The sequence below is a fragment of the Strigops habroptila genome, chromosome 15 (genome assembly GCF_004027225.2).
Source record: "Strigops habroptila isolate Jane chromosome 15, bStrHab1.2.pri, whole genome shotgun sequence".
In the NCBI taxonomy this organism is placed as follows: domain Eukaryota; kingdom Metazoa; phylum Chordata; class Aves; order Psittaciformes; family Psittacidae; genus Strigops; species Strigops habroptila.
In genome coordinates, this window is record NC_044291.2 from 4607852 (window position 1) to 4630526 (window position 22675).

A 22675-nucleotide genomic window follows, 5' to 3' on the forward strand; every position below is an offset into this window, starting at 1 on the left:
CACAAGAGAGTCTCTTTTAATGGTTATTTTGCTCTACATTTCCTAATCCAAAATCAACCTTAGTTAAAAAACAACCCCCAAACCTGCAGTGCCACATAGGCAGTGGCCCCTTCAATCTGTGTGCTGAAAAGTTAAGTAGCATGAACAACAGGCCAAACAAAAGCAGAAGATGGGACTCTTTGAAACGGTGGCTTTTTGCATGAAATATAATTAATCTGCTAAACCAGCATCCACCCCTTAGCACAAATGCTGATTGCCTCGTGATGAGTCTAACCAGAATGGTATTAACTCTACTGATATTTCTAAATTGTTATGTACCCAATATTTTCGTCTGACTCTACTTTATATTCAGATTAATAACTATGTAATCACTTCATTAGTTTATTTAGATTATGTTATTTTAGGAAATTATTGTTTAGATCAGCCTTGTCCTTCCCATCTCTCTGTGCCTTCCCAGAATTATGTAATATCTGAGGAAACCAATCAATTGCAACTCGACCGCTGTAATGGGGTCTGCTCTACAATGTGGCAATGTCTAATGGAGTTTTAATTTCCCTGTAGTGAGCCAACATTTGCTTAAAGAGAGAAGACAGTTAGAGCAAACCACTGCCTGAGACACACAGCTTCTTCCAAACCTGAGGGGCTGAACTGGCATCTTTTGGGGTGCTGCTGCTTCTTTTGTTTGGGGTAAAATTCACAGAGAGACATAGCTGGGGCATTGGAGAGCATCCCGATTCCCACCACAGGCTGAGGTTTCCTGTTGATGTGCAGGACATGGAGGACATACAGCCCTACAAGGCTCTCAGGTTTCACCTCCCAGCCTTGCAGGAATCTGGGGTGCTAAAATGAACTTGTCACCCAGTGAAGGTTTGACAGCCCTTTTTCAATGTATGGTCTTCCTTAGAGAATACTTATTTAACTGGCCTGGCTCCTCATGCTGCAGTTGCGCTAGGTAGTCCTTGACAAGGACCAGAAGCCCATTGTGGTGGTGGGCTGTCAAAAACAAGTCTCATCCCCATGGAACCTGCTGTCCCCATGTAACTCGTGACACACATGGGACAGCAGAATTTATAACAAGATTTTTTCCATTATTTGGATTGTTCAGAGTATTTAGCACCACCAGAAGTTACATTTGGGAATCTGGATGGAGGCAGAGCACCCAGAGCCCTTTAAAATGTCCCGGTCCCTCCCTTGTTTGGGCCCTGGCCATCTTTGCAAGCCTCAGCCTATGTGCTGTTAACTAATGACTGCTTTGCTTGCTGAACAGTGACAAACTTCTGAAGTTGGTCTGCCTTTCCCGATCTGTTGACAGCTTAAAAGGTTTGAAACAAAGCTACATTATGATGCAACCAAATTCAGCAGCATCTGATTAACAAAAAGGAGGCCACAGCTACCTGACAGCAGCTGGTGGTTATTTTTTATTTCTAAAGGAAACTGATGGCCTCAAACATTCATACATGTATTTATTTTTTGTTTAAATGTCTCATTTCCAGGTTTGGGTTTTTTTTTTCATGCAGGGAAATAAAGTTTTTTCAATTCTTCTTCTCATAATAAGTCTGTCCAAAAATGATGTTGCTCATTGTGTTGAAAGATGGTTTCATTTTCTACTCAAAATTGGTATGAAAAATTTGCCTTGCCAAATGAACATTGTATACTGAACTTGTCAAATCCTCTCTCCTGACACAAATAAAAGATAACATTGGGTGGCAGCATGTAAAACAGCACTGACAAGACAGCTAGGATGGAAGCAAAGAAATGCATATTTTTCTCTTTCTCTCTTCCCGAGAAGGGTAGGGGAAACATCAGGTGAGTGAATGCTGGCGTGTTACAACCAAAAATACATCTTCTAAAGACTTAACAAGCCATTTCAATGCGGGTTTTATGACGAACGTAAGCGGTTCCATTTGTGATTAGCAAAATCATGACAAAAGTCTCGACTTTTTCCAGGCAACCAAGAAAGCTGCTAAGTAGAAGTGGAGTGGCTGGATGAAACGGGTATTCCGTTAAAAGTCCACAACTCTGCTGTGCAGGCTGGAAGGACTACTCAGAGCTACTCATAGCACTGCTGGAAATTATTCTGAGTATAGTTAAAAACAAGGTAATGATGGCACTTTCATTAGATCTGCAGTCACACCATGTAAGTGACTTTTTTTTTTTTCTATTAAAATTGTTGATTGAAGGCTGTTAAGCTGTTTATCAGCCCAAAATTACGTTTCTTCTCTCCTAGGGGTTGCCTCTTAAAAATCACAACAACTACAGAGTTAGGAACAAGAAAAGACTCCTAAAACTGCAGTTTTGGATTTGGGGGGGGAGGAATACAAGCATGAAACACAGATTGCACCTTCAAATCCCTGATGGCATCACGCTTCTTTGTTCTGCTAAGAAAAATTAACCTCAATCTCGGCTCAAGGTCCCCCGATTGATTATCATAGTCATTTAAATACTGTAATCTCATTTTCAGCATCAGGGAAAGGGAGCGAAAAGAGGAAAAAGAGAAAGAGGTGGGGAAGCGAGGGGGAGAGAAAGAGAAAACAGAATAAATTATCTGACAAAAGGAAAAAGAGCCTTTCTGCTTACGGAGCCTATTTCAGATCCTTCCACTTGATTGGAAAAGTTGATGAAGTTTAAATGAAGCAGAATTAGAGGCTCAGGCCACTGAGTATTGACAGGGGCCCATGGAAGAATGTGCAATTCAATAGGCCTGATTTCTGTGGAAAACAGGGGAAAGGCCTAAATGGTATAATCTTCAATCAAATCTAACATCGACACTGACAAGGCAGGGTAATGAGATAGGCCAGATCAGGCATGTTGGTTAAAGAAATTAATCCCTCTCGCTGCACCAAGAGTTCAGCTTTGATGCCTATTGTACAGACCCCTGTCCCAGCCTATCTAAATGCTAACTAACTGCGAGTGTGATCTGGGACTGTGCTTTTCATTGCTGGGGCTAATCTGATAACAATTTTAGCTCCCTGCTTATGGTGGCAGAGGTAGCGCGGGAGCCCCTCACCGTGGCACCGCGGCGAAGGAGGAGAGGGGCAGAGCGTGGGGATGGACACAGCCGCTTTTTGGTGTGTATCAGGGCTTTAACACACCGTAATACATGGTGATTAGTGTAGTTACAGTCGCCTCCTGACCAGCTGATCGGGATCTCCTGGGAACTACGGAACCGGCCAGGCAGCGAGCATGAGGGTGATGGAGAGAGGGAATGTAAAGGGACGCCGGGAAGTTGAAAAGCGTGCTGCAAACAAAGGGGCTGTTCTACCTGGGCGAGCAGCCCGGAGCTTGTGATTAAAACCATCTTTATTTTTCAGCCTAGTTTGCTCTTCACTAAGCAATGCAAGGGTCACTGTGTTTGCTTTTCTGATTTTCCCCCCTTCCTCCAGCCTGGGAATTACACTATTATTTTTAATCAGGTTTCACTTGTAAGATTTTTAGGCACAAACCCCACGTTGGTTTGCTTAAAAAAATCAAACTAGAGATATTTCCCCTGATATTGAAGTTTTTCTTAAAGGCTGTTATTGGAAATCTAGTAATAGGCTCCTTATCTATGCTACCTCAAATGTGAGTAGAAAAGTCAATGTAATTTATTTTATAAAGTACAAATGGTTAAAAAAGAAAATATCCTCAGAATTGCAGGTTCTGTCTAATCTGTACAATGTGAGCAGCCAAGCAAGAACAAAACAATCCCTGCAAGATGACAAAGGCTTCACAAATTCAATAATTAAGCATAAGAGCATCTCTAAGAATTTGCATGGAAAGCAACCTGCCCTTGGGGAAAGTGTGGCTGAAAACTTGCAGAAATGTGGAACTGAAAACATTGTTCGCTGTGATTGCTGTGGATGTGCTTCATTTGCTTTATATTCTGCTGGGCAGCCCTCAAAAAAAGGGGAAATATCGTGGCAAAGGTTTAAAAGTGAAGAGCTTTTTGCCTTTTCTTTGGGCAGCTCCTACTGCTTGCCTGCCCAATGCCCTCCTGTCCAGGACAGCCCTCACTGAGCCTCCACCAGCTTCCCCGCTATGCTCAGGACATTTTCTTGTGCCTTTTCCAGAGGAGAAGGGATATTTATCGTTGGTAGAGTGGGAAGGGAGGCCAGAGAGGAAATAAGGCAGAGGTATTCCTGTGTTCTTACAAGTTTTAGCTTGTAAGCATGCTTGGTGCTGCTCTCGGGGTTCAGTGTCCCTGGAGAAGGGTTTGCGGATAAGGGCAAGGTATCAGCATTTGGAATAATCCCTGACTTTCTGCATGGTGTCTTCAATTTGAATTAGTCTGAAAATCATCTCTAGGCTTAACATGGTTTGGGGCCAATGCCATAAACTGGTATTGGCTCTCCCGCAAAGTTTCTTAAATCTTTCAGACAATAAAGCCTGAGTTTTAGGTTCATCATAAAAATTTATAGCCTGCTGCAGCTCTGGATGCACTGTAAGTGCACGGACCCATTTGTTCGTTTTATTTTTTTTCCCTTTTCTGCCTGCATTCTCTTGTCCTTTGGCTGAATTTCTGCTTTTACATCCCCAACAACTCAAGCAAGAGGCTGTACAGATTCTCTGCTATGACAACGCTGCTATTAGGGTCATAATGCAACAATTTGGTCTAACGGTTATTATTGTGCTGGCTGACTTCAATAATGCACTTTTAAATCAAAGGGTCTTTGAAGCTTTATTTCCATTGTATTAGACAAATAAACATAGAAGATTTTCAGGAACATAAAAGGCATTCACCTTGTAATGTTTCAGGGCTTATTAGTCTCACCAATTTGCATTGTTTTGTTCACATAAAGGATCAAAATGCCCTTTTGCTTGCTTTTACATACTGCCTGCTGATCATGGGGGTGAGCAGCTTCCAATGCCCGCTGCTGCTGGGGCTGTCCCTCTGCCTTCTGAATCACAGCTGGCAGCTCGTAGCCTAAGTCCTGTCTTCAAATAACCAGGAGAACCACCCCCCCCCTACTTCCATTCATGCGGAATGTTTATTTGCCTTTTGGAAATGCCTTATTTATTTAGTGGTGTCTGTGAAAAATATGGGAGGGCACTAAAGCTCATAAGGAGTTTAATTTTTACTGTACCAAATAATTCATTTAAAATCTTAAATGAGTTCATGCTGAGAAGAAAACCCTTAGAAGTCGGAGCATTGGAAAGACAAAGCTCAGAACCAAACCTAATGATTATTTGACTAACCAGCCCCTCATTAGCTTATTTCTCTAATGAATTATTGAGCTGTATTTTGTGTAGGCATTTCAGAATACGTTTTTAAAAGCACAACACTGGCCCTGGATTGCAAAAATATAATAGTAGTAGTGATATAATAATAATAGTAATAAGCACTCAAAATGCTGCATAAACACTAATTAATCCTCAGCATCCCCAAGCAGCAAGCACAGGAGCAGGATGCTCAGCACACGTAGTGATTTGAGGTAGACAGTATAATTACCATCAAATAGAGACAACCTATTCCAAATACAGCTCGCAGTACTTGTGGCTACTCTGGTCTGTGTTACAGGGGTTATTCACTGGAGACAGACAAGCTAAAATCTAGTCCCTAGTCAAGTTTTCAATAGGTGCATTGACTACAAACAGCTGAGAGCAGGTATCAGGAGAGGGAAGGGAGTTATTTAAATCAACAAGCTAACAACTGAGGGAAGTAATCCCAATGCTCTAGAAGCTGCTTGTAGAGCTGTGATGCTGTCAGCAGAGTTTGCCACACCTAGGGCTCTTGGTCAGCACAGAAGTGACTGTAAGATCTCAGGCTGTGCCTGAACCCCCAAAGCACTCGAGGAGAGCAGAGGTGTGCTGCAGAGACAACAGAGACCATAGGGACCTGCACACTCAGAGCATAGGTGCTCTGTGGAGAAGGAATGGTTTTGCTCTCTGTCAGTCCCAGCTCTCACACAGACACTACACCTGCGTGGGATCCAATAGTTTATATCTAGTCACTGTCTGAGCATCCAGTGATGGCTATGTATATAAGGAAGCCTTTATTTTATCATCTTCCCTTCCAGTGCAGGTTAGCAGTCCTTGCAGAAAGGTGGATGAGGATTACAAAGGTGAGGGGTGTCTCTTGGCTTTGCCCTGAGAAAGGGCTTGCTGAGGTAAGAGGATGAGTCCAGGTTTACCTTGGCTCTTTGGTGTGCTAAAGAAGATGAGTGGAGTTGGAGGGAAGGTTTAATAAAATAAAGGAAGGTGAGGGTTAAAGGCTTAAAGAGTGAGCACAACATTCAGATATAAAAGCCTTGTTACAGCCACAATGCAGGTCTATTAATAACAGCTTCAAGTCCAGTGATGGAAAACCTGCCCTTTCAGTAATTACTGTTGCAAGAGATGTTTTTTAAAACTCAGAGCTGTAATATTCTTGTTCACATCATGTATTTGTCCATGTTTGTCTTGCATAGATCTTTGAGTTTTTGTCATGATGTGACACAATTTTAGTAGGGTAAAACAGCTCTACTTGCTTTTCTTAGCTGTCCTTCCTACAGATTGTTCCAGAAACCAAAATGATTTTGCAACAACCCCAAGCAGCTCCTTGCTCAGTGATAAGTCTGACAGCTCAGAAATACTTCACGATAAGGCTCAATAGGTGTGAAAGGAGAAAGGAAAATGTGGTGAGTGATTTCTGCCTTCACTTGGTACCCATGTGAGTGTAGTCTCATGGCCACCCAGCTGGTGCCCTGCTGTCCCTGGGCATGGTGTAGGCTCTCGGGTGAGCATGGGGCAAGCTCTCCTGTGTGTCCCCTTCCTCCGCTAAAAAGAGCAGTTTAGCCTCCCTGGCCTAGCTAATCCTTCCACTGCTGGGATTGCCAAAACTGAGGCTACCAGTGTGCCAATTCCTTTATTTTTTGAGGTTTTTCATCCTATATTCTTATTCAGAAGACTGTAGCTGCTGATTTTTTTTATTGCCTCAGTCCTGTAGCTTTATTATTTCCAATCTTTTTTTGGGAAAAAAAAAAAAAAAATCCTCAGGGCTGGAGAGAAAAGCTTAGGAAAATGAACCCTAAATGGCCTAGCATTCAGACCAGTGAAAAGAGCCTGGCATCAGTTGTCATGTAAATAATAAGCTTTTAAAACAAATACTGTGTGTTCCAGTAGTGCTGAAAACTTCAGTTTGTTAAACCTGATTCTCCTGCAGCATGGATGGCTGGGATTGCAACCTGGTGGCAGCCTTTCCCAGCCAGCAAAGCACCATCACCATCCTCCTCCTCCTTCTCAGAACTGCCAGTTCTGAAACAACTTTTTAATGTTGAATTCTGTGGTCGGAGCTCTGCAGGTGAGTTGGCTGCCTCTTGGCTTTGAAGGGGTTTCATGGAGAGCAGTTCCCCATGTTCTGCGTGTCCTCGGCTGCTCTTTGACAGGTCAGTGATACTTTGGCAGATGGGTCTGGCAGCTGGGACTTCCCATTTACCTTCACACACCAGGGCTATGTCCAGCTCCAGGCTGGTGAAACAATGACTTTGGCAGCGATATGTTGAACTTAATAAGGGCATATTATCAAAAAAATGTTAATATAAATTAAATCAAGCTGGTGTGTGCCACTTTTTCTGGAGTGCCTGTCAGGTATGCTGAGGGTTAAGTGTTGTGAAGTTTCCTGCCCAGAGCTGGCTTAGTTTTGTAAAGCAGTAGTTTTAACTTTGTACTGAGAAAAGTGCTTGGCTAAGGCTTTACTTGTAAAAACAAACACACCAAAAGTGCTATGCTCAGATTTCTACTGGCATCAGTAGATAAAATAGTTTCCTCAGTATTATGCTGCAAGCAAATATATATTGATAAACTAAATTAATTCCTTGATTAATTAAACCACATTCTACCAGTAAAAAATAGAACTTTCATCCCTAGAAATCTTTATGTGAAAAGATAATGTTTTTAATCTGTGATGGCCAGCGTGTGTGGATACATCCTGGTGGAATGATGGGGCTGGGCAGAGCTGAAGCAGGAGGGTCAGCCAGAAGTGCAGGCAGTCGTGTCTGCAATGGTCTCTGTTTGCACGTGATGCCTCATTTAGAAGGTATGTGATAGAATTGGGGAGAGAAATTAGGGGATCCTGTTGTTAGCTGCTGCAAAGTAGGAGCTCTGTCATGCTTGCATTAGGGTTTTGGGGACCGAATGCCAGTTGGAGGAAGATCAGGGACTAAGTGTCCCATCCATCACTACTGGGCCTCAGGTTCTTGTGTACTTGCTGTCTGGTGAACCTTCACAACAGCTGGTGGAGCTGTGCGTTCCTCAGTGCCTACCCATGGCTGCCAGAAGCACTTGTCCAAGCAGCAGTTGTCTCAAAACCTTTTGTCCCTTCCTTCTGAACCATCTTTGTGTCCTTGGTTTTCAGGTGGCACTACACAGTGTGAGGTTTGGGACGTGCTGGCCATCCCCTTTGGCAGCTCTGTCTGGTTTCCAGGGCTCTCCTGGGGTGGGAAGAGGTCCCAGACTGCAGCTGGAAGCATGAAGAGATGTGGCAGAAGGCTGATGCTGTGTGCATGCCACGACTGGTGTGTGCACCAGTGAGTGGGACTAGCTGAGGGTCAGTGCTTATCCAGTAAACTGCCATCCTGTCACTGTCACCTCCTGGCAGTGAAGGACACGCTGGTAAATTCAGCATTCAGTGGGGCACAATACACTGAGGGAAGGCAGTTGACAGGGGGTTTGCAGTTTGTTGCACAAACTTTACAAGATAACTTACAATGAGGTGAAATTACCACTGGTTCAAAGAGTAAAAGCATCTCTCTTATTAGCCCTGTTACTTTGTGCTGAAGGATTGCGACAGGTGAATGCAGATCTCTCTACATCCCTCCAGGCTAGCTTACAGTGAAGGACACCTCCTCCGAGGAAGCTCTGGGAGAACAGAAGTTGTCCAAAATGCTAAACTTTAACACTACTTTTTCTCAAACTTGCTCAATCTTTAATTTCACTTGGCCAGATAGCAGAAATCCACATTGGGTCTTAGTAAAACGTCCTGTGATTTACCACTGCTCAGAATTCCCACTGCCAAGATGCTCTGCATCAGTTACACTGAGAAAGAACTCAAGCCCTAAAGCTGGGAGTGAGCAAAACTGCTGGACCTGAGGGGAGAAGACATCAGCTGAATGCTGGGGACAGACAGTGCTTGACCAAATGCTCCCATCTGGATGGGCAGAACTTCCACATAAATCAAGGTAATCTTAATGACCACATATCATCTACCTGCAACACAGACACTACAGGAGAAGAGCTGCCCTTTGTAGGATTACCTCAGTGTTATAGCTGTAGACCTGGGATTTACAACACTGATGGGTGGTTTAAGAAATGTAAATGCATCGTGAAACAACTAGCATCAACCCAACCTCTGCAATTAATGCCTTCACGTACCTTAAATGCCATATAACGACACATTCTTCTGATTCATATTCATGCATCACCTAAAATGTATTTACTAGCACACTTTTCTAAGAAACAGTCTGGAGGGCTGGAGAAGATGTGGGGCTGCCTCCTCCACCCTGAGGAGGTTTGATCACATCTGTCCACAGCAGCTCTTTGTGAGGGGAGGTAGATGAGGAAATCTCACCCTGATCCCACTTCTAAGCAAAGATCCTACCATTTCCTAACAGAGCATCCAGAGAAAAGAAATAAAGTACAACTTGTGGATATGAAAAGTGAAGCTGCTTTTGAGTTATGATGCAAGCCCTATTTTTTTGTTTGCCTTCCTAATAAAATTTCAAATTTTAGAGTTTCACAAGCTAAAAATTAAGATAATCAATGTCGCAAGACCCGAATTTTCTGTGATATTCCGAAAATATTTACGGCTGAATTCCAAGCCTGCCGCTGCCGGGCTATCAAGAGAACTCGAGTTTTAAGTACCACGGTACAGCCGCGGTCTAAATGTCACCGCTGGCTGTGGTGGGAAACCAACGCTCTGAGCGAAGCTGCCTGCCCTCCCGCGGAGAAGAGGGAAAGCGCAGCCGGCGGAAACGCTCGGTGCCCGCCGCGGAGCTGCAGCCGCAGTCCGTCTCCTTCCTCACGCCCCCGGAGCGGCGATCCCGGCCCCGGGAACCGCGAGGGTTCCGCACCGGGCCGGCGGCGTGGCCGAGGGGGGAGACTGGGACGGGAAAGCGCTGGTCGGGGCACGAACCCATTCTGCGAGTGCCATCCAGGGGACGAGAGCTGTACTTCAGCTGCGGCTGGAGGGGATGCGGGACTCCAGGGCGGGCGGGGGGTAGAGCGGGACCTTTTGTGGGTGTTGTTTTGGAGTGAAATACCTGCCTGAAGCTTTCCAAGTCCCGCCTAGAGCTCGGCCTATCCACGGGACTGGGATACAGTGGAATTGGTAAGATGAGAAGTGTCAGGGGGTTTTGAACGGACCGTAAGCTCCACAGCCGGTCTAAAAACCCGAATTTAGGCGGCCAGGGTTTGTGTCGTCCCCCCCCAGGACTCCTCCGCTGCGGTGGATGACAGCCCACCCCAGTGACATCCCGGTCCCCGGTACCACTCAAACCGCGGGGTTTGAAAACCCGCCCCACGCTGCCGCCGGTCACCAGCCGGGGACTACCGGGTGCTTAACGGTGATCAACCACGGAGCTGCTCGAGGAGGATGCGCGAGGAAAAGCGATTTTCCCTCCTCATCATATAAATTAAAAGGGAAAAAATGCCGTTTTCAACTGCTGTCACTCTCCACGTGCTTTAGTAGGCAACTTTTGGACCATAAGCCCACCCCCCCGCATTCCCCGGGGTCTCGTCCGCCGCTACCGGCGCTGGTATGGAGGTGTGAGCAGTGAGCGGGGTCGGTGGGGAGGGACCGGGTGTCGCCGGGGCTCACCTTGAGGATGAGCGGGTTGCACAACATGCTGTCCCGGGCCACCCCCAGCCGCTCATTCTCGCTGCCGGGCTCCACCTCAGCCAGGGTCAGCGGTCTCCGCGGGGCCGCCCCTTCGCCGCCCGCCATGTCGCTGCCGGGGTCGCACCGCACCGTGGTGGAGGGAGCCGGGGCTGAGGCGGGCGGCGTGGCCGTGGCGCTGGTCATGGCCGTGGCCGTGGCGGCGGGACCGGGAGGGTTCAGCCCTGGATCTCCAGCTCCCGCCCGTCAGCGCTGAGGGAGGGAGGAATGGCGGTGCCCCGTCTCCTAGCAACCGCCGTCGCACGCCGTTGGTCCGTCACTTTGCTGGGTTCGGCTGGGAACGCTTCCTCTGTTGTGGAATGTTGAGAAGGCGGAGCCGCGGGAACGGAGAGTCCGGCAGCAGGGTGCAGGCGGGGGGCAGTGTTGAGGTGGGACGTCCGGGAGCGCGTGCGGCGCGGAGGTGAGGTGCGGTCGTTATCTGGCGGGCGGAGGGAGGCCCTGCCCTGGGCCGGGAGCGCGTCAGGGCCCCTCGGGGCTGCGGTGGCCCCGCCTCGGCTCGCCGCGGTGCTCACCTGGGGTGGTTGCTCTTAGTGCCTCTCTCGCCCTCGGTAGTTCCGGAGGGAGGCGGAGGGGAACGGCGGGGCGGCCGCTGCACGGCATGTGCCTCCACATGGGAGTTGCCGCGCTGCGCTGGCGCACAGCCCGCCCTCAGGTCTGCAGCGGCCCCGCTGTGTGCGTGCTGGTTACAGGCGCTGGTGGTGCTCGCAGGTCCTGGTTGGGCTTGGGCCTGGGCTTGGGCTTGTCTGAACGTGGACGAAGCCTGTCAGGAGCTTTTAACTAGGGCATTTGGTTTTGGTGCTGATTAGTTTAATGTTTCTTGATTACTTTTAGCTTGTTGTTTTGGTGCTGGAAGCAGAGTGATAGGACAAGGGGAAATGGCCTCAAGCTGTGCCAAGGGAGGTTTAGATGGAGATTAGAACAGTTTCTTCCCCAGAGGGTGCTCAGGCACTGGAACAGGCTGCCCAGGGCAGTGCTGGAGTCACCGGCCCTGGAAGTGTTAACACACCGTGTAGATGAGGCCCTCAGTGACATGGGTTAGTGGTGGCCTTGGCAGTGCTGGGGTAAAGGTTGCACTTGCTGATCTTGAAGAGTCTTTTCTAATCTAGTTGTTTCTATGAATATAGCAGTCTGTTGTTGCCTAGTTATTAAGAATCAACTTAAAGCTAATAGTTACTGAAATGTGTCTTTTACATTTATAGGAAGGCAATTTTAAAGCTAAATACAGCTGTAATGCACATTTGTTTGATGAAGAAGGCATCACATTTTCGTACTCCCACTGCAAAATTAACTGGATTGAAAAGTAAGTATCTTCATTGTATGTTTCTAAGATAATGTTGAGTTGTTCCATAGTATTTTAATGTTGGGGGGGGGGGGGGAGGAGGCTGCTTTGTTTTGTTTTGTTTTGTTTTGTTTTTTCCTGTTTGTTTTTTAACTGTATAATGATACATAAATTACAGTACTTGAGTAAAACCCATATCTTTTATTTAAGGTAAGAAAAAAGATGACAGAAAAAGCAAGTGCAGATGATTTTCAAGTTCAGGATTTTCTGAAGAAGAAGAAGAAGAAAAAGAGAAAACACAAAGAATATGATAAGGAACATGAAAATGATGAAAGAGAAAGCATACAGAATGCAGAGCTTAGCTCTGTTTCTCTACCTCTGCTTGAAGAGCAAGAAGCACAGAGTGGTGAAGGCTGTAAAAAGAAGAAAAAAAAAAAGAAGCAGGAGAAGGAACAGTCTTTGTTAGATAATCCTTGCGTAGAACTGGAACATGACATTAGTAATGAAACTGGAGTGGATGCTTCCCAAAAGAAAAAGAAGAAAAAGAAGAGGAAGCATAATGATAATATGGATGAGGAAAGTAATGCTGTAACTTGTATCGCAGTAAATCAGAGTAGCTGTGATATTTGTCAGGAGAGTGATGCTGATTACATTTATTTAAAACCTTCTGTGAAGAAAGAAAGAAACCAAAAATTACCTGAAGAGGGTGAGGTACATGAGCTGCCTGAATCCGTTTATTTAGAACCACCCGTAAAGAAGAAGAAAAGAAAAGAAAAATTACCTGAAGAGAATGAGGTACACGAGCTGCCTGAATCTGTTTATTTAGAACCACCTGTAAAGAAGAAGAAAAGAAAAGAAAAATTACCTGAAGAGAATGAGGTACATGAGCTGCCTGAATCCGTTTATTTAGAACCACCTGTAAAGAAGAAGAAAAGAAAAGAAAAATTACCTGAAGAGAGTGAGGTACATGAGCTGCCTGAATCTGTTTATTTAGAACCACCGGTGAAGGAGAAGAAAACAAAAGAAAAATTACCTGAAGAGAGTGAGGTACATGAGCTGCCTGAATCTGTTTATTCAGAACCACCAGTGAAGGAGAAGAAAACAAAAGAAAAATTACCTGAAGTGAGTGAGGTACATGAGCTGCCTGAATCTGTTTATTTAGAACCACCTGTAAAGAAGAAAAAAAGAAAGAAGAAATTACCTGAAGAGGGTGAGATACAAGAGCTGCCTGATTCCATTTATTTAGAACCACCGGTGAAGGAGAAGAAAACAAAAGAAAAATTACCTGAAGAGGATGAGGTACATGAGCTGCCTGAATCTGTTTATTTAGAACCACCTGTAAAGAAGAAGAAAAGAAAGAAGAAATTGCCTGAAGAGGGTGAGGTACAAGAGCTGCCTGATTCCATTTATTTAGAACCACTGGTGAAGGAGAAGAAAACAAAAGAAAAATTACCTGAAGAGGATGAGGTACACGAGCTGCCTGAATCTGTTTATTTAGAACCACCTGTAAAGAAGAAGAAAAGAAAAGAAAAATTACCTGAAGAGAATGAGGTACAAGAGCTGCCTGCCTCAGAAATACATGACACAAATGGCAGTAAAAGATCAAAAAAGAAGAAGAAGAAGAAGAAAACATACAGCAGTGCCCTAGATATACAAGAAGCAGCAGATGTAACCATTGACCAGTCACTGTTGTCACTTGCAGAGCAAAACAGGCAAGGGGAAGACACAGAGCTGCTGTTAGCTACAGAAGCGGATGGTGTAGCGTCGCCCCAGCAATGGCACGAAGATGGTGACTGTGATGCTTCTGCTGCCAGGAGTGAAGATTCTATGGATGTATCTGCTAATTTTTCTGAGCTGACTGAAGCAGCTAATCAGTCTCCTAAAAAACCTCCAGTGCGCTGTACGAAGATAAAAAGCAGAGCTTTTATCACAGACGAAAGTTCTTCAGATTCTGATGTAATGTATGTTTAGGTTTTGTTTGTGTTTGGTTTTTTTGCAGTCCCTTCCCCCGTGTTTCTGTCACATTATTTGGGTCTCAGATTTTTCTGCAGTCTGTTCTGTATGAATTCTTAAAAACATTTCCAAAACCCTTTACAATATGTTATGATGTTACAGAGACCTACTTTAAGAACTTCGTTATAACTGCAGAGGGTAGATTTAGATTAGCTATATGGAAGATATTCTTCCCTGTGAGGGCGCTGAGGCGCTGGCACAGGTTGCCCAGAGAAGCTGTGGCTGCCCCATCCCTGGCAGCGTTCAAGGCCAGGTTGGACAGAGGGGCTTGGAGCAACCTGCTCTAGTGGAAGGTGTCCCTGCCCGTGGCAGGGGGTTGGAACTGGAGGAGCTTTAAGGTTCCTTCCAATACAAACTACTGACAAGCTCTTGCTGCTTTTGCAGTGTGTGGAACCCACAATTAGACCACTAGTAAGAGACAGAAAAGTGCTGTGTTGCCAGTGGTAGCAAGAGAGGCTATTTCTTCTGTATGTCCACATGTGAGAGTTTTGTGGGAGAAGTGCAATTTTCAAAGCTTCAAGCTCTTTGAGTATTGTAACTGTAGAAATCTGATAATAAATTATGTCTGTGTTAAAAGATGGGAAATACAAAGGGGTGGATGGTGTGAAGTATTTCTTGTTCTTTAATAAACATGTTCATTCTTTTAATGGTAGAGGTACTGACAAAATCTCTGTTTTTGAGGTCTAGTGGTGTATTTTATGTTCTTTTTTCTTTTTATTTCTATCAGGACACCAGAACCCTCAGCATCAAATAGAAGGGAGGACCAGAGTAGTTCCTTTACTGAAACAGTAGCCACAGAGGAGGGTAGCCTGGATGATGACGAAGAGTACCTGAGCTCTATCATGTGTTCATTCATAGATTTGGATACTGCAAAACAGGAACTGGAAGAGTTTATTCCTCATGTGAGGAATATATCGGACAGTTCAGTCATGAAGATGGCTGGAAGAGACCTAAGGAGGTTTAAACAGTTTAAAAAACAAGGTGAGCTCTCTAAAATATTGTAGCTGTGAGAAAAGACTGTGCAGGTGTGCTAATGCTTTGAGAGGGGGAACATAGTTTTTGTACCATGTCTGTCAAATCCACAGAGTCTGGTTTGCTTCATTCTAATAGACGCGTTTTCTGTTTCTCTGCTTCGTAGCATCAACTTCCTCATTACTGAATTACAGTCCAAAGTATATGTGTAAATTCCCTGCTCCCAGCTCTTGTTTGGTCTCTTTCAGTTTTCTTCTTTCACCTTTTGAATTTGTTGATCTTTTGTTGTATTTGTTAAACCCTGAAATGTACAAGAGATGGTACTTGAAGATTGCTTTTTTATTTAATCAAACTTTCTGTACATTTTAGGTATTGCTGTCAGGTTTGGCAGATTTTCGGAGCAGGAGAATGATCAAATCCGGAAAAATATTGAAGAGTTCTTACAGATTACTGGCATAGACAGTGCTGAGAAACTCCTGTTTACCTCGAGGTATCCAGAAGAGAAAAAAACTATCAGTCGCTTAAAAGCAGAATATCTTTTCTGTGAAAAACTTTGTAAGTGTTTACGTTCCTTCTACAAATGGCTGGATGTTACATTGCACAACCTGGTGATAGCACAGTGTATTTTCCAAATTGATTTTTTATTGAAAAGCCCTAATGTTGCTAAATCTGGCAAAAAAGGAGCGTGCTGCTGAGATTGCTGTACAGATTATCAACCATACATACTGTTCCTGCTATCTTTTCTTGGGTTTGTAGAGTTTAGAGATTAAAATACCATCATGACCAGCAGCATTTACAGACTTCCAAATTTGCCTTTGGGCTTTGTGGCTTAAAGAGTGTTATTTGCTAGGCTATAGTTAAGCATAGTGACTTATTAATGGCAGGTGTGATTGAGTCCTGTGTGAGCCTGTTGACTGTTCTTAGAGCACATAAAGAGATGGCAGGTTTAGGACTGAGTGAGTGATGGCAGAAACAGAAAGAAATTAGGTCTCTCTATTAATGGAAGTATTCAGTATGTTAGTTAAACTTTAATTGCATGTGAATCAAATGTATAGCCAGTCCATACAATTTGTACCTAGGTTTGTGCTTGAGAGATTAAAAGTTCAATTTTCAATATTCACCTACAGGTGTGCAGGTATGTACACAATTATTTACCATCACACAGCATTCAGAGTCTTGCCACGATCATAACAATTACATCTTTGAAACTCCTCAGGAGATTCTGTTCAGACCATTCCCTGTGCCGTTAATGGAGTGTTCTAGAGTACATTATCTTGACTGGAGAGAATCTATCATTGATAGCATGGTCATGAAAATGTATGTTGTTGGGGTTTGGTTTTGTTTAGTTTTGGCTTTTTTTTAAAGTGGCCTCACCTGTGTGAGAAATGTTACTTAAATAAATCATTTTACTTTCTAGCTGAGGGCATACCACGACCTTGGAGGCTGATATATTATCGAGCAAGGAAGATCTTTGACCCAAATAATTATAAAGGGAGGTGAGTAATTTGAAGGAGTTTTTGAATGCGAATATCGGTCTCCGAGGTTTATTTGTCTACTAAAAATGGATATAAATGAAGATAACCTCTCCCATTTGTGCCAGTTACTGTGTCTTAATTGACAGTTCGTTTTTCTGACTAGTCCTTATCAGTTCCTCTGTTCTAAAGTGTGATGCGAAATGGTAGTGATGAGTAACATTGAAATATCTGTAAAGATTACAGCTCTTTGAAGATACTGGGATGGTTTAAATTTGCAGCTGAAGCTTTGCCAATTTTCTCAATTAGGTACACTAAGGAAGAAAAAGAAAAATTGAAGAAGTATTATGCTCTGCATGGCAATGATTGGAAGAAGATTTCTGAGATAATGTCGCGTTCTAACCTCTCAGTTGCTATGAAATACTCTGAAATCAAGTCAGGTATGTAATTTTAAGAAAAGCAATTAATTCTGTGTATTGCAACTGAGAAGTTATTTTAACTGCATGTTGTATGTGCCCTAAACTTTAGGAAAAAAATCCCTAAAATGGATTTATTTTTTTTTTCTTATTAATTTTCCAAACCACTTACTGCATTTGCATATGGAAGGCATAAGAACAGTCTGATGGGAAGAGAAAAGAAATGCAACAAATGCAACTCTTTATTAAATGGAACTGAAATCTAAATAGATGCTTTCAGGGGTAGGGTGGGAGGAATTTGGCAACCAGATTTTAAAAGCTAGGAGTTAGAGATCCGTGCTGTTCTTTAGTGTTAGGCTGAGCTCCTCATTCAAATCTGGGGTGCAGAAGAGTTTCTAGGAAATGTGTTAAGCAGCTGGTCCTGTAAATAAGAATAGACATGGTCTAATGTGAGGTGTCCCTGCCCATGGCAGGGGGTTTGGAACTGGATGGTCTTAAGGTCCTTTCCAACCCAAATCATTCTATGATTCTGTAAAAGTGCTCTTTTGCCTTTTTTCACTAATCATTCATGACAAATTATGCCTTAACCTTATTTCTCAATCTTAGCTGTTAATTATGGCCCTTGGTCAAAGGAAGAGACCCAGAAGTTAATGCGTGCAGTGGAGGAGGTGATTAGGAAGAGAATAGAAGTGGAAGATGGAAATTCTCTTTCCTTACTGGAAAAGTCAAATAGAGAGATCTTAATTGACCGTGAGAAACTGTACCAGAAATTACCGTGGTCTGAGATTGAAACTAAAGTGGGAACTCGATATTGGAGACAATGTAAACAGAAATGGTAAGTTTTTATACTGAATTGACATGGTAAAGTGTGTTCTGGGGAGTATTTATTCTGCCAAACTGTTTGTGCCATGATGATTGTTTGGTAAGATAGGAAATAAATAGGTGGTAGGCTACAGAAGAGGCATCATAAATGTGTCTGAGACAGATAACTTTGTTAGCTGTGGTGAGTTTTGTTCTTGCTGTGACAGTGAAGCCTGATTTCTGCTGCTTTGTGGCAGCAGTAGCATCTTGAAGACACTTCCTTTTGATGCTTGGGATTTCTTCAAATGATAAAAACTCTTTTTTTTCCCCCCTGTATTTTCACAGGAGTACAATTTTAATAAACAAGATGAACAAAGGGCAGCAGTTATATAGGGGGACCAAAGGATTACAAGCCAAGATCAATCTTATTAAAAGGTATAGTTCAGAGGTACTGGAATATTTTTGTATTTCTTACTGTAGTGGTTTGTGTTTATGAAGGCTTGCAGGGTGTGAATGGCATGTCTGCAGTTCCATACAGGTTTCACAACTGCTCTTTTTTAGAACAAAATATCCTGTGCCTTCTGACTGGGGGAGTTGTGAGTGTTAGTGAATTATTTCTTGAATTCTGCCTACAAACTGCTTCTGTATTATATTCCCAGGTTGTATGAAATGAATGTGGAGGATCCTAATGAAGTAAACTGGGAAGAACTCAGTGGTGTTATTGGGTAAACCTTTTTTTTTTTTTTTGTCCTCTTTTCATGGACACAAAAGGTTGTTGAAGCAGACCGTCTTAAAAATTCCACAAAGGAATCAAAGTTCTTAGACCTCTGCAACTATAGAAAACATCGCTTAGCTTGGTAACATACAGTTGTATATCCTTGCATAGCACTGAGCAATAAACCATGCCTATAAGCTCTGAAACCACTTCTAACCACTTCAGGCAACCCTTGTTGTATTCCCAGCATATTTGTGCTTAGAATTGTTATATAGTCTATGCTAAAGCCTTTGATAAAAGACTTTTCCGGGTGTTCATCCCTACATATTGGGGAAAAAGGGATAAGTATAGGAATGTGTAATACAATATAATAGTTTTCTTGCAAACAAAGTTAAGCGTTGAATATGAAATCACCAATGCTGTGAATGCTGTACTTGCTCTACAGTGCTTTTAAAGTTTTCCACATACTTTCAGTTTCATTCACTCTCTTTTCACTAAACACATAATACATATGTATGATGGCATGGTTTGGGTTCTTACCTTCAAGGGGAATTGCTATCTTAAGAAACTGTTTTAATTAGGATTTGAAATCTATCCTTTCTATCTTAAAGATAAGATACTGTTTGACTGGCATCATTCTCATGATTGGGTAACTCAGTAACAACTAAACTTCATAATAGTTCCTTGCACCACTAATTCTTTGAACTCTTCTCTTTTCAGAGATGTCCCTAGAGCCTATGTTCAAGGAAAATTTTATAAGCTAAAAGTCTCCTGTGTCCCTTTATGGCAAAAAAGGACTTTTTCTGGTCAGTATCCCAGCTGTTTGTATGTACTCCTTAATGTTTTTGCTTGAATCTAAGAGGATACATATTCTAGCTCAATTATTTCTTAGTTAGCTTTCCCCTAAGTAAATTGGCTGATATCTCAGGCTTTGTATTTATTTTACTAAATGCCAGTTTACTTTCAATGACATCTTCATGCAGTGACTATGAACCTCTCCTTTTTGATACCTTGGCTTTAAAGTTTTCTGACTGTTTTTTAGTTTCTCGTGTGTATGTGTGTTGGAACAGTATTTTTTTTTGTTTCTTCGCGTTTAACACTGACAAAATAACTTATGTTTGTGGGATCCTGCTTCCCAATGGCATCCAATTCCTCTATAGATACAATTTAGACTACTTTTCTCTCTCTTTATTTTTCTCCCACAAAGAAATTATTGGTTATCTTTATGAAAAGAAACTTCCAGAACTTGAAGAAAGGCTTGAAAAAGAGAAGGGGAAAAACCTTAGTCCTGACAACCCAGCACCTGGGCAACAGAAGAAGGCTTTCCGACTCAGTGAGATTTTTGACTCCAGTGAAGAGAGCGATTAACCGACTGCCCTAAAGACAGTTCCTAGCGTGCACATTGAACTGCAAAATGGATCTGGTTGAAAGTGGTTGGAAGCACAAACCAACAACTGCAGGTACACAGGATATCTAGTGATGAAGAAAGTAAAGATACACATGTCTGATTTTCTTGTTTCATATTGAAGACAGGTAAATACAGGTTTTGTGCCATCTTTTATTAGATTAAATTAACTCTGGGTTTAGAAGGCTCTATTTAAGCATTCGACTTTCTTTCTGAATGTCTCAAAACCAGTATTTTTCTACTACTCTGTTTTCTATGGAGTTGAAAGCTGCTCTTTAGCCTTTGTGCATGAACTTGGTTTTCAGAACTTTAATAGATTTTAAGTAATTTTGAAATATCATGGACTTGAGAAAGGACTTTCGGTTTGCTTTTAAATCTCTGTAATAAACAAATCTTAAAACATCTGTTTTAATGGTAAGAGCACAACTTTGAGTTGTTTTGGGTTTTTTTTAACAGGTATCTTGTTCTAAAAGTGATTTTTATTTTTGATGTAGGCTTACACTTTAGCCCTTGTAGAGAAAAGGGACTTTTATCCATTGCTATTCATAAATTGTGATGTTGTTTCATGCGAACCAGAACAATGCATTTAAAATGTTTTTGTTAATATTTGGAATACAGAGGCAAAATAGTGAGTGTGTATATATGTATACAGACATATATATTTATTTTTATTGTGCCAAGGAGAGTTTCTACATTTTAAGAAGAAATTGAAGGATAAGATGAGGTTGTACTTGTGGTTTTGTATGATACTTCTAACTATCTGCCTAGAATCATTATTTGTGCATTGACTGAGTGAATGTAAAAAAACCAACCCAAAAATCTTACTGTGCCTCTAAAGTATTTGTACGGTTTGTTTTATATTTCCTATATGATGTATTAAAAAGTAAGGCTGGAGGACTTGGTCTCTGGCATACTACCTTTTGATGGTCATTTGGATAACTGAGAATTTAATAACTATCATTGAAAATGCAGAGCTTTCAATGGTGTGAAATAAAGGCCTAGTTGGAGGTTCTTCTGGACTATGACTTGTAGCAAAGGGTGTTGATTGAGAACTTCACATGTTTAACTGTGTCTGGCTTTAGTCTCTCTGAAGATACAAACCAGTGTGATTTTTGTGAGACAGGCAGGACACCCCAGGAGATCAGCCACTGGTGGAAGGGTAAGTTTTCCAGCCAGGAAATGAAATGGGGCTGGCAGGTTGGGAGGAAGGAAACACATACCAGCTCCCTTGAACTTAGGTCTTTGACTTGCTTTTGTTGCCTTGCAGGTTTGAAGGTTAAAAGCTGAAGAACTAAGTGGTTTGTATTTTTTGAGTTGTTTCTTTTTCCTGGAAGATGGAGATCCTCCAAATCTGTCTGCATGGTCATATTGTTTGTAGAGTAGACCTCACAGAAATAAACTTCTACCTCCATGACAAGATTTATTTTATCCTTTGCTTTAAAGGGAAACTTGCAGATGAGTGGAATGCACCTCACTCAAAAGAGAGAAGCAGCACTATATTTTATTTGAGGTAAAATAATTTGACAAGAGTTCAATAAATCTGATGGAATTTTACAGAGTTTAACAGCAGATCAGTAAGTTTGATGGCAAGGTTCACCTTATTAATTACTTCATGGAAGAAACATAAAGGAAAATAGAGTTAGAATCGAGTTAGAATGATTCACAGACAGACTGGAGATGAAAAGGGTGATGAAGACCTTTCCACAGAGTCCTGAGGTTCGGAGTGGACCCCCTTGCTTTCTGAACTCCTGATGGAGCTTATGTGTGGCTGGACCCAATCTTCATCTTGGACTTGGACAACAATTCTATTATGTTGAATAGAATTATCTGTACAAAGTTAATAATATTGTAGCTATATGGGTTAGTAACATTTCATTAGTATTAATTCAGCATGCTGTCAGTCAGATGTGACTAAAGGATCTCTTAGTCTCAGGTAAGGAATCTCAAACCTTGAGAGGTGTCCCTGCTCACGGGGAGAGTCTCCTGGCAACACAGTCCAGCTCTAATTCAGGGAGAGATCAAATGGGGCTCATCCTGATGATAATAGTTATAGGGTGAAGTAGTGGGCTGCTTGTCAGAAGTATAGACAAGCTGGATGTCTATTTTAGTTCTGGTCTCTTGTTCTGTACTTGGGTTATCTTGCAGTTTTGGGCTTCAAAACCACCTTTTGAAATGTATTTCCAGGGCACCTTCACGTCCTTGTGTGTGACACAGGAGCTTCTCCATTTGCCATCAGCTTAGAAAGACAGAGGGAGGCTGTTGAATGTGGGTATTTGAATCTTAGTGAAAACAGAACAAGGGGTTTAAAAACACCAAATGGGCCCCAGAAATGGTGAGGGAAATAACACTGACAAAGCTTTGTGTATCAGGCTGCATTATAAATAAGATCATGACAGATCCCTCAAGTCTAAAAAGCGCTGTGTCCCCCGTAAAAACTCAGGTGATTCAAGCAGATGTGTCGCTTCAAGCATTTCCCTGGTGTGTTAATGGCCTGAATGGTGTTATAGAGGAAAAAAAAGCCTCAGCTGTGTGGCATTATCAAAGTCAGAGACAGCCAGGTTCCAAGAGTCATGTTTGCAGCAGAGAAGCACTTCAAAGTTAAGGAGTGCTACGATGGCAGCAGCTGAAGATCAAACGGGGCTTTGCCTTCTTCACCTGCCTGTTCTGTAAAGTCTTGAACAAGAAGTTAAGGGAAGACAAATACTCTGTTTGCTTCCCTGGAGCACCTCAGGGACAGCATTGCTGCTGGGCCT

The 22675-nt window shown here is 42.7% G+C and overlaps 2 protein-coding genes across 11 annotated transcripts in view; one reads left to right on the forward strand and one right to left on the reverse strand.

Annotated features, from left to right (window-relative positions):
• The window catches only part of CFAP77 (cilia and flagella associated protein 77), a 60383-nt gene extending 49332 nt beyond the window's left edge, over positions 1-11051 (reverse strand). The window contains exon 1 of the mRNA XM_030506819.1: positions 10772-11051. Within this exon, the coding sequence (XP_030362679.1) occupies positions 10772-10975 (204 nt within the window). The 5' untranslated portion in view covers positions 10976-11051. The remainder of the gene's footprint in view (positions 1-10771) is intronic.
• Positions 11052-11138: 87 nt separating this feature from the next.
• Positions 11139-21339, forward strand: TTF1 (transcription termination factor 1). 10 transcript variants are annotated; one of them, XR_003994447.1, is made up of 14 exons: positions 11139-11249; positions 12049-12149; positions 12339-14089; positions 14869-15122; positions 15483-15668; positions 16531-16609; positions 16895-17025; positions 17608-17836; positions 18148-18237; positions 18462-18527; positions 19238-19323; positions 19725-19977; positions 21005-21081; positions 21190-21339. XR_003994447.1 is itself a non-coding variant. In XM_030506826.1 (13 exons), the coding sequence occupies exons 3-13, from the start codon at positions 12351-12353 to the stop codon at positions 19883-19885; spliced, it is 2349 nt and encodes a 782-aa protein (XP_030362686.1). In that variant the 5' UTR covers positions 11139-11249; positions 12049-12149; positions 12339-12350; the 3' UTR covers positions 19886-21339. The 10 variants fall into 10 exon arrangements, 7 of the variants coding, with proteins under 7 accessions (XP_030362686.1, XP_030362680.1, XP_032776196.1 ...); XR_003994445.1 differs by having other exon boundaries at positions 19725-21081; XR_003994446.1 differs by lacking the exon at positions 21190-21339 and having other exon boundaries at positions 19725-20050; positions 21005-21174.
• Positions 21340-22675: the final 1336 nt, after the last annotated feature.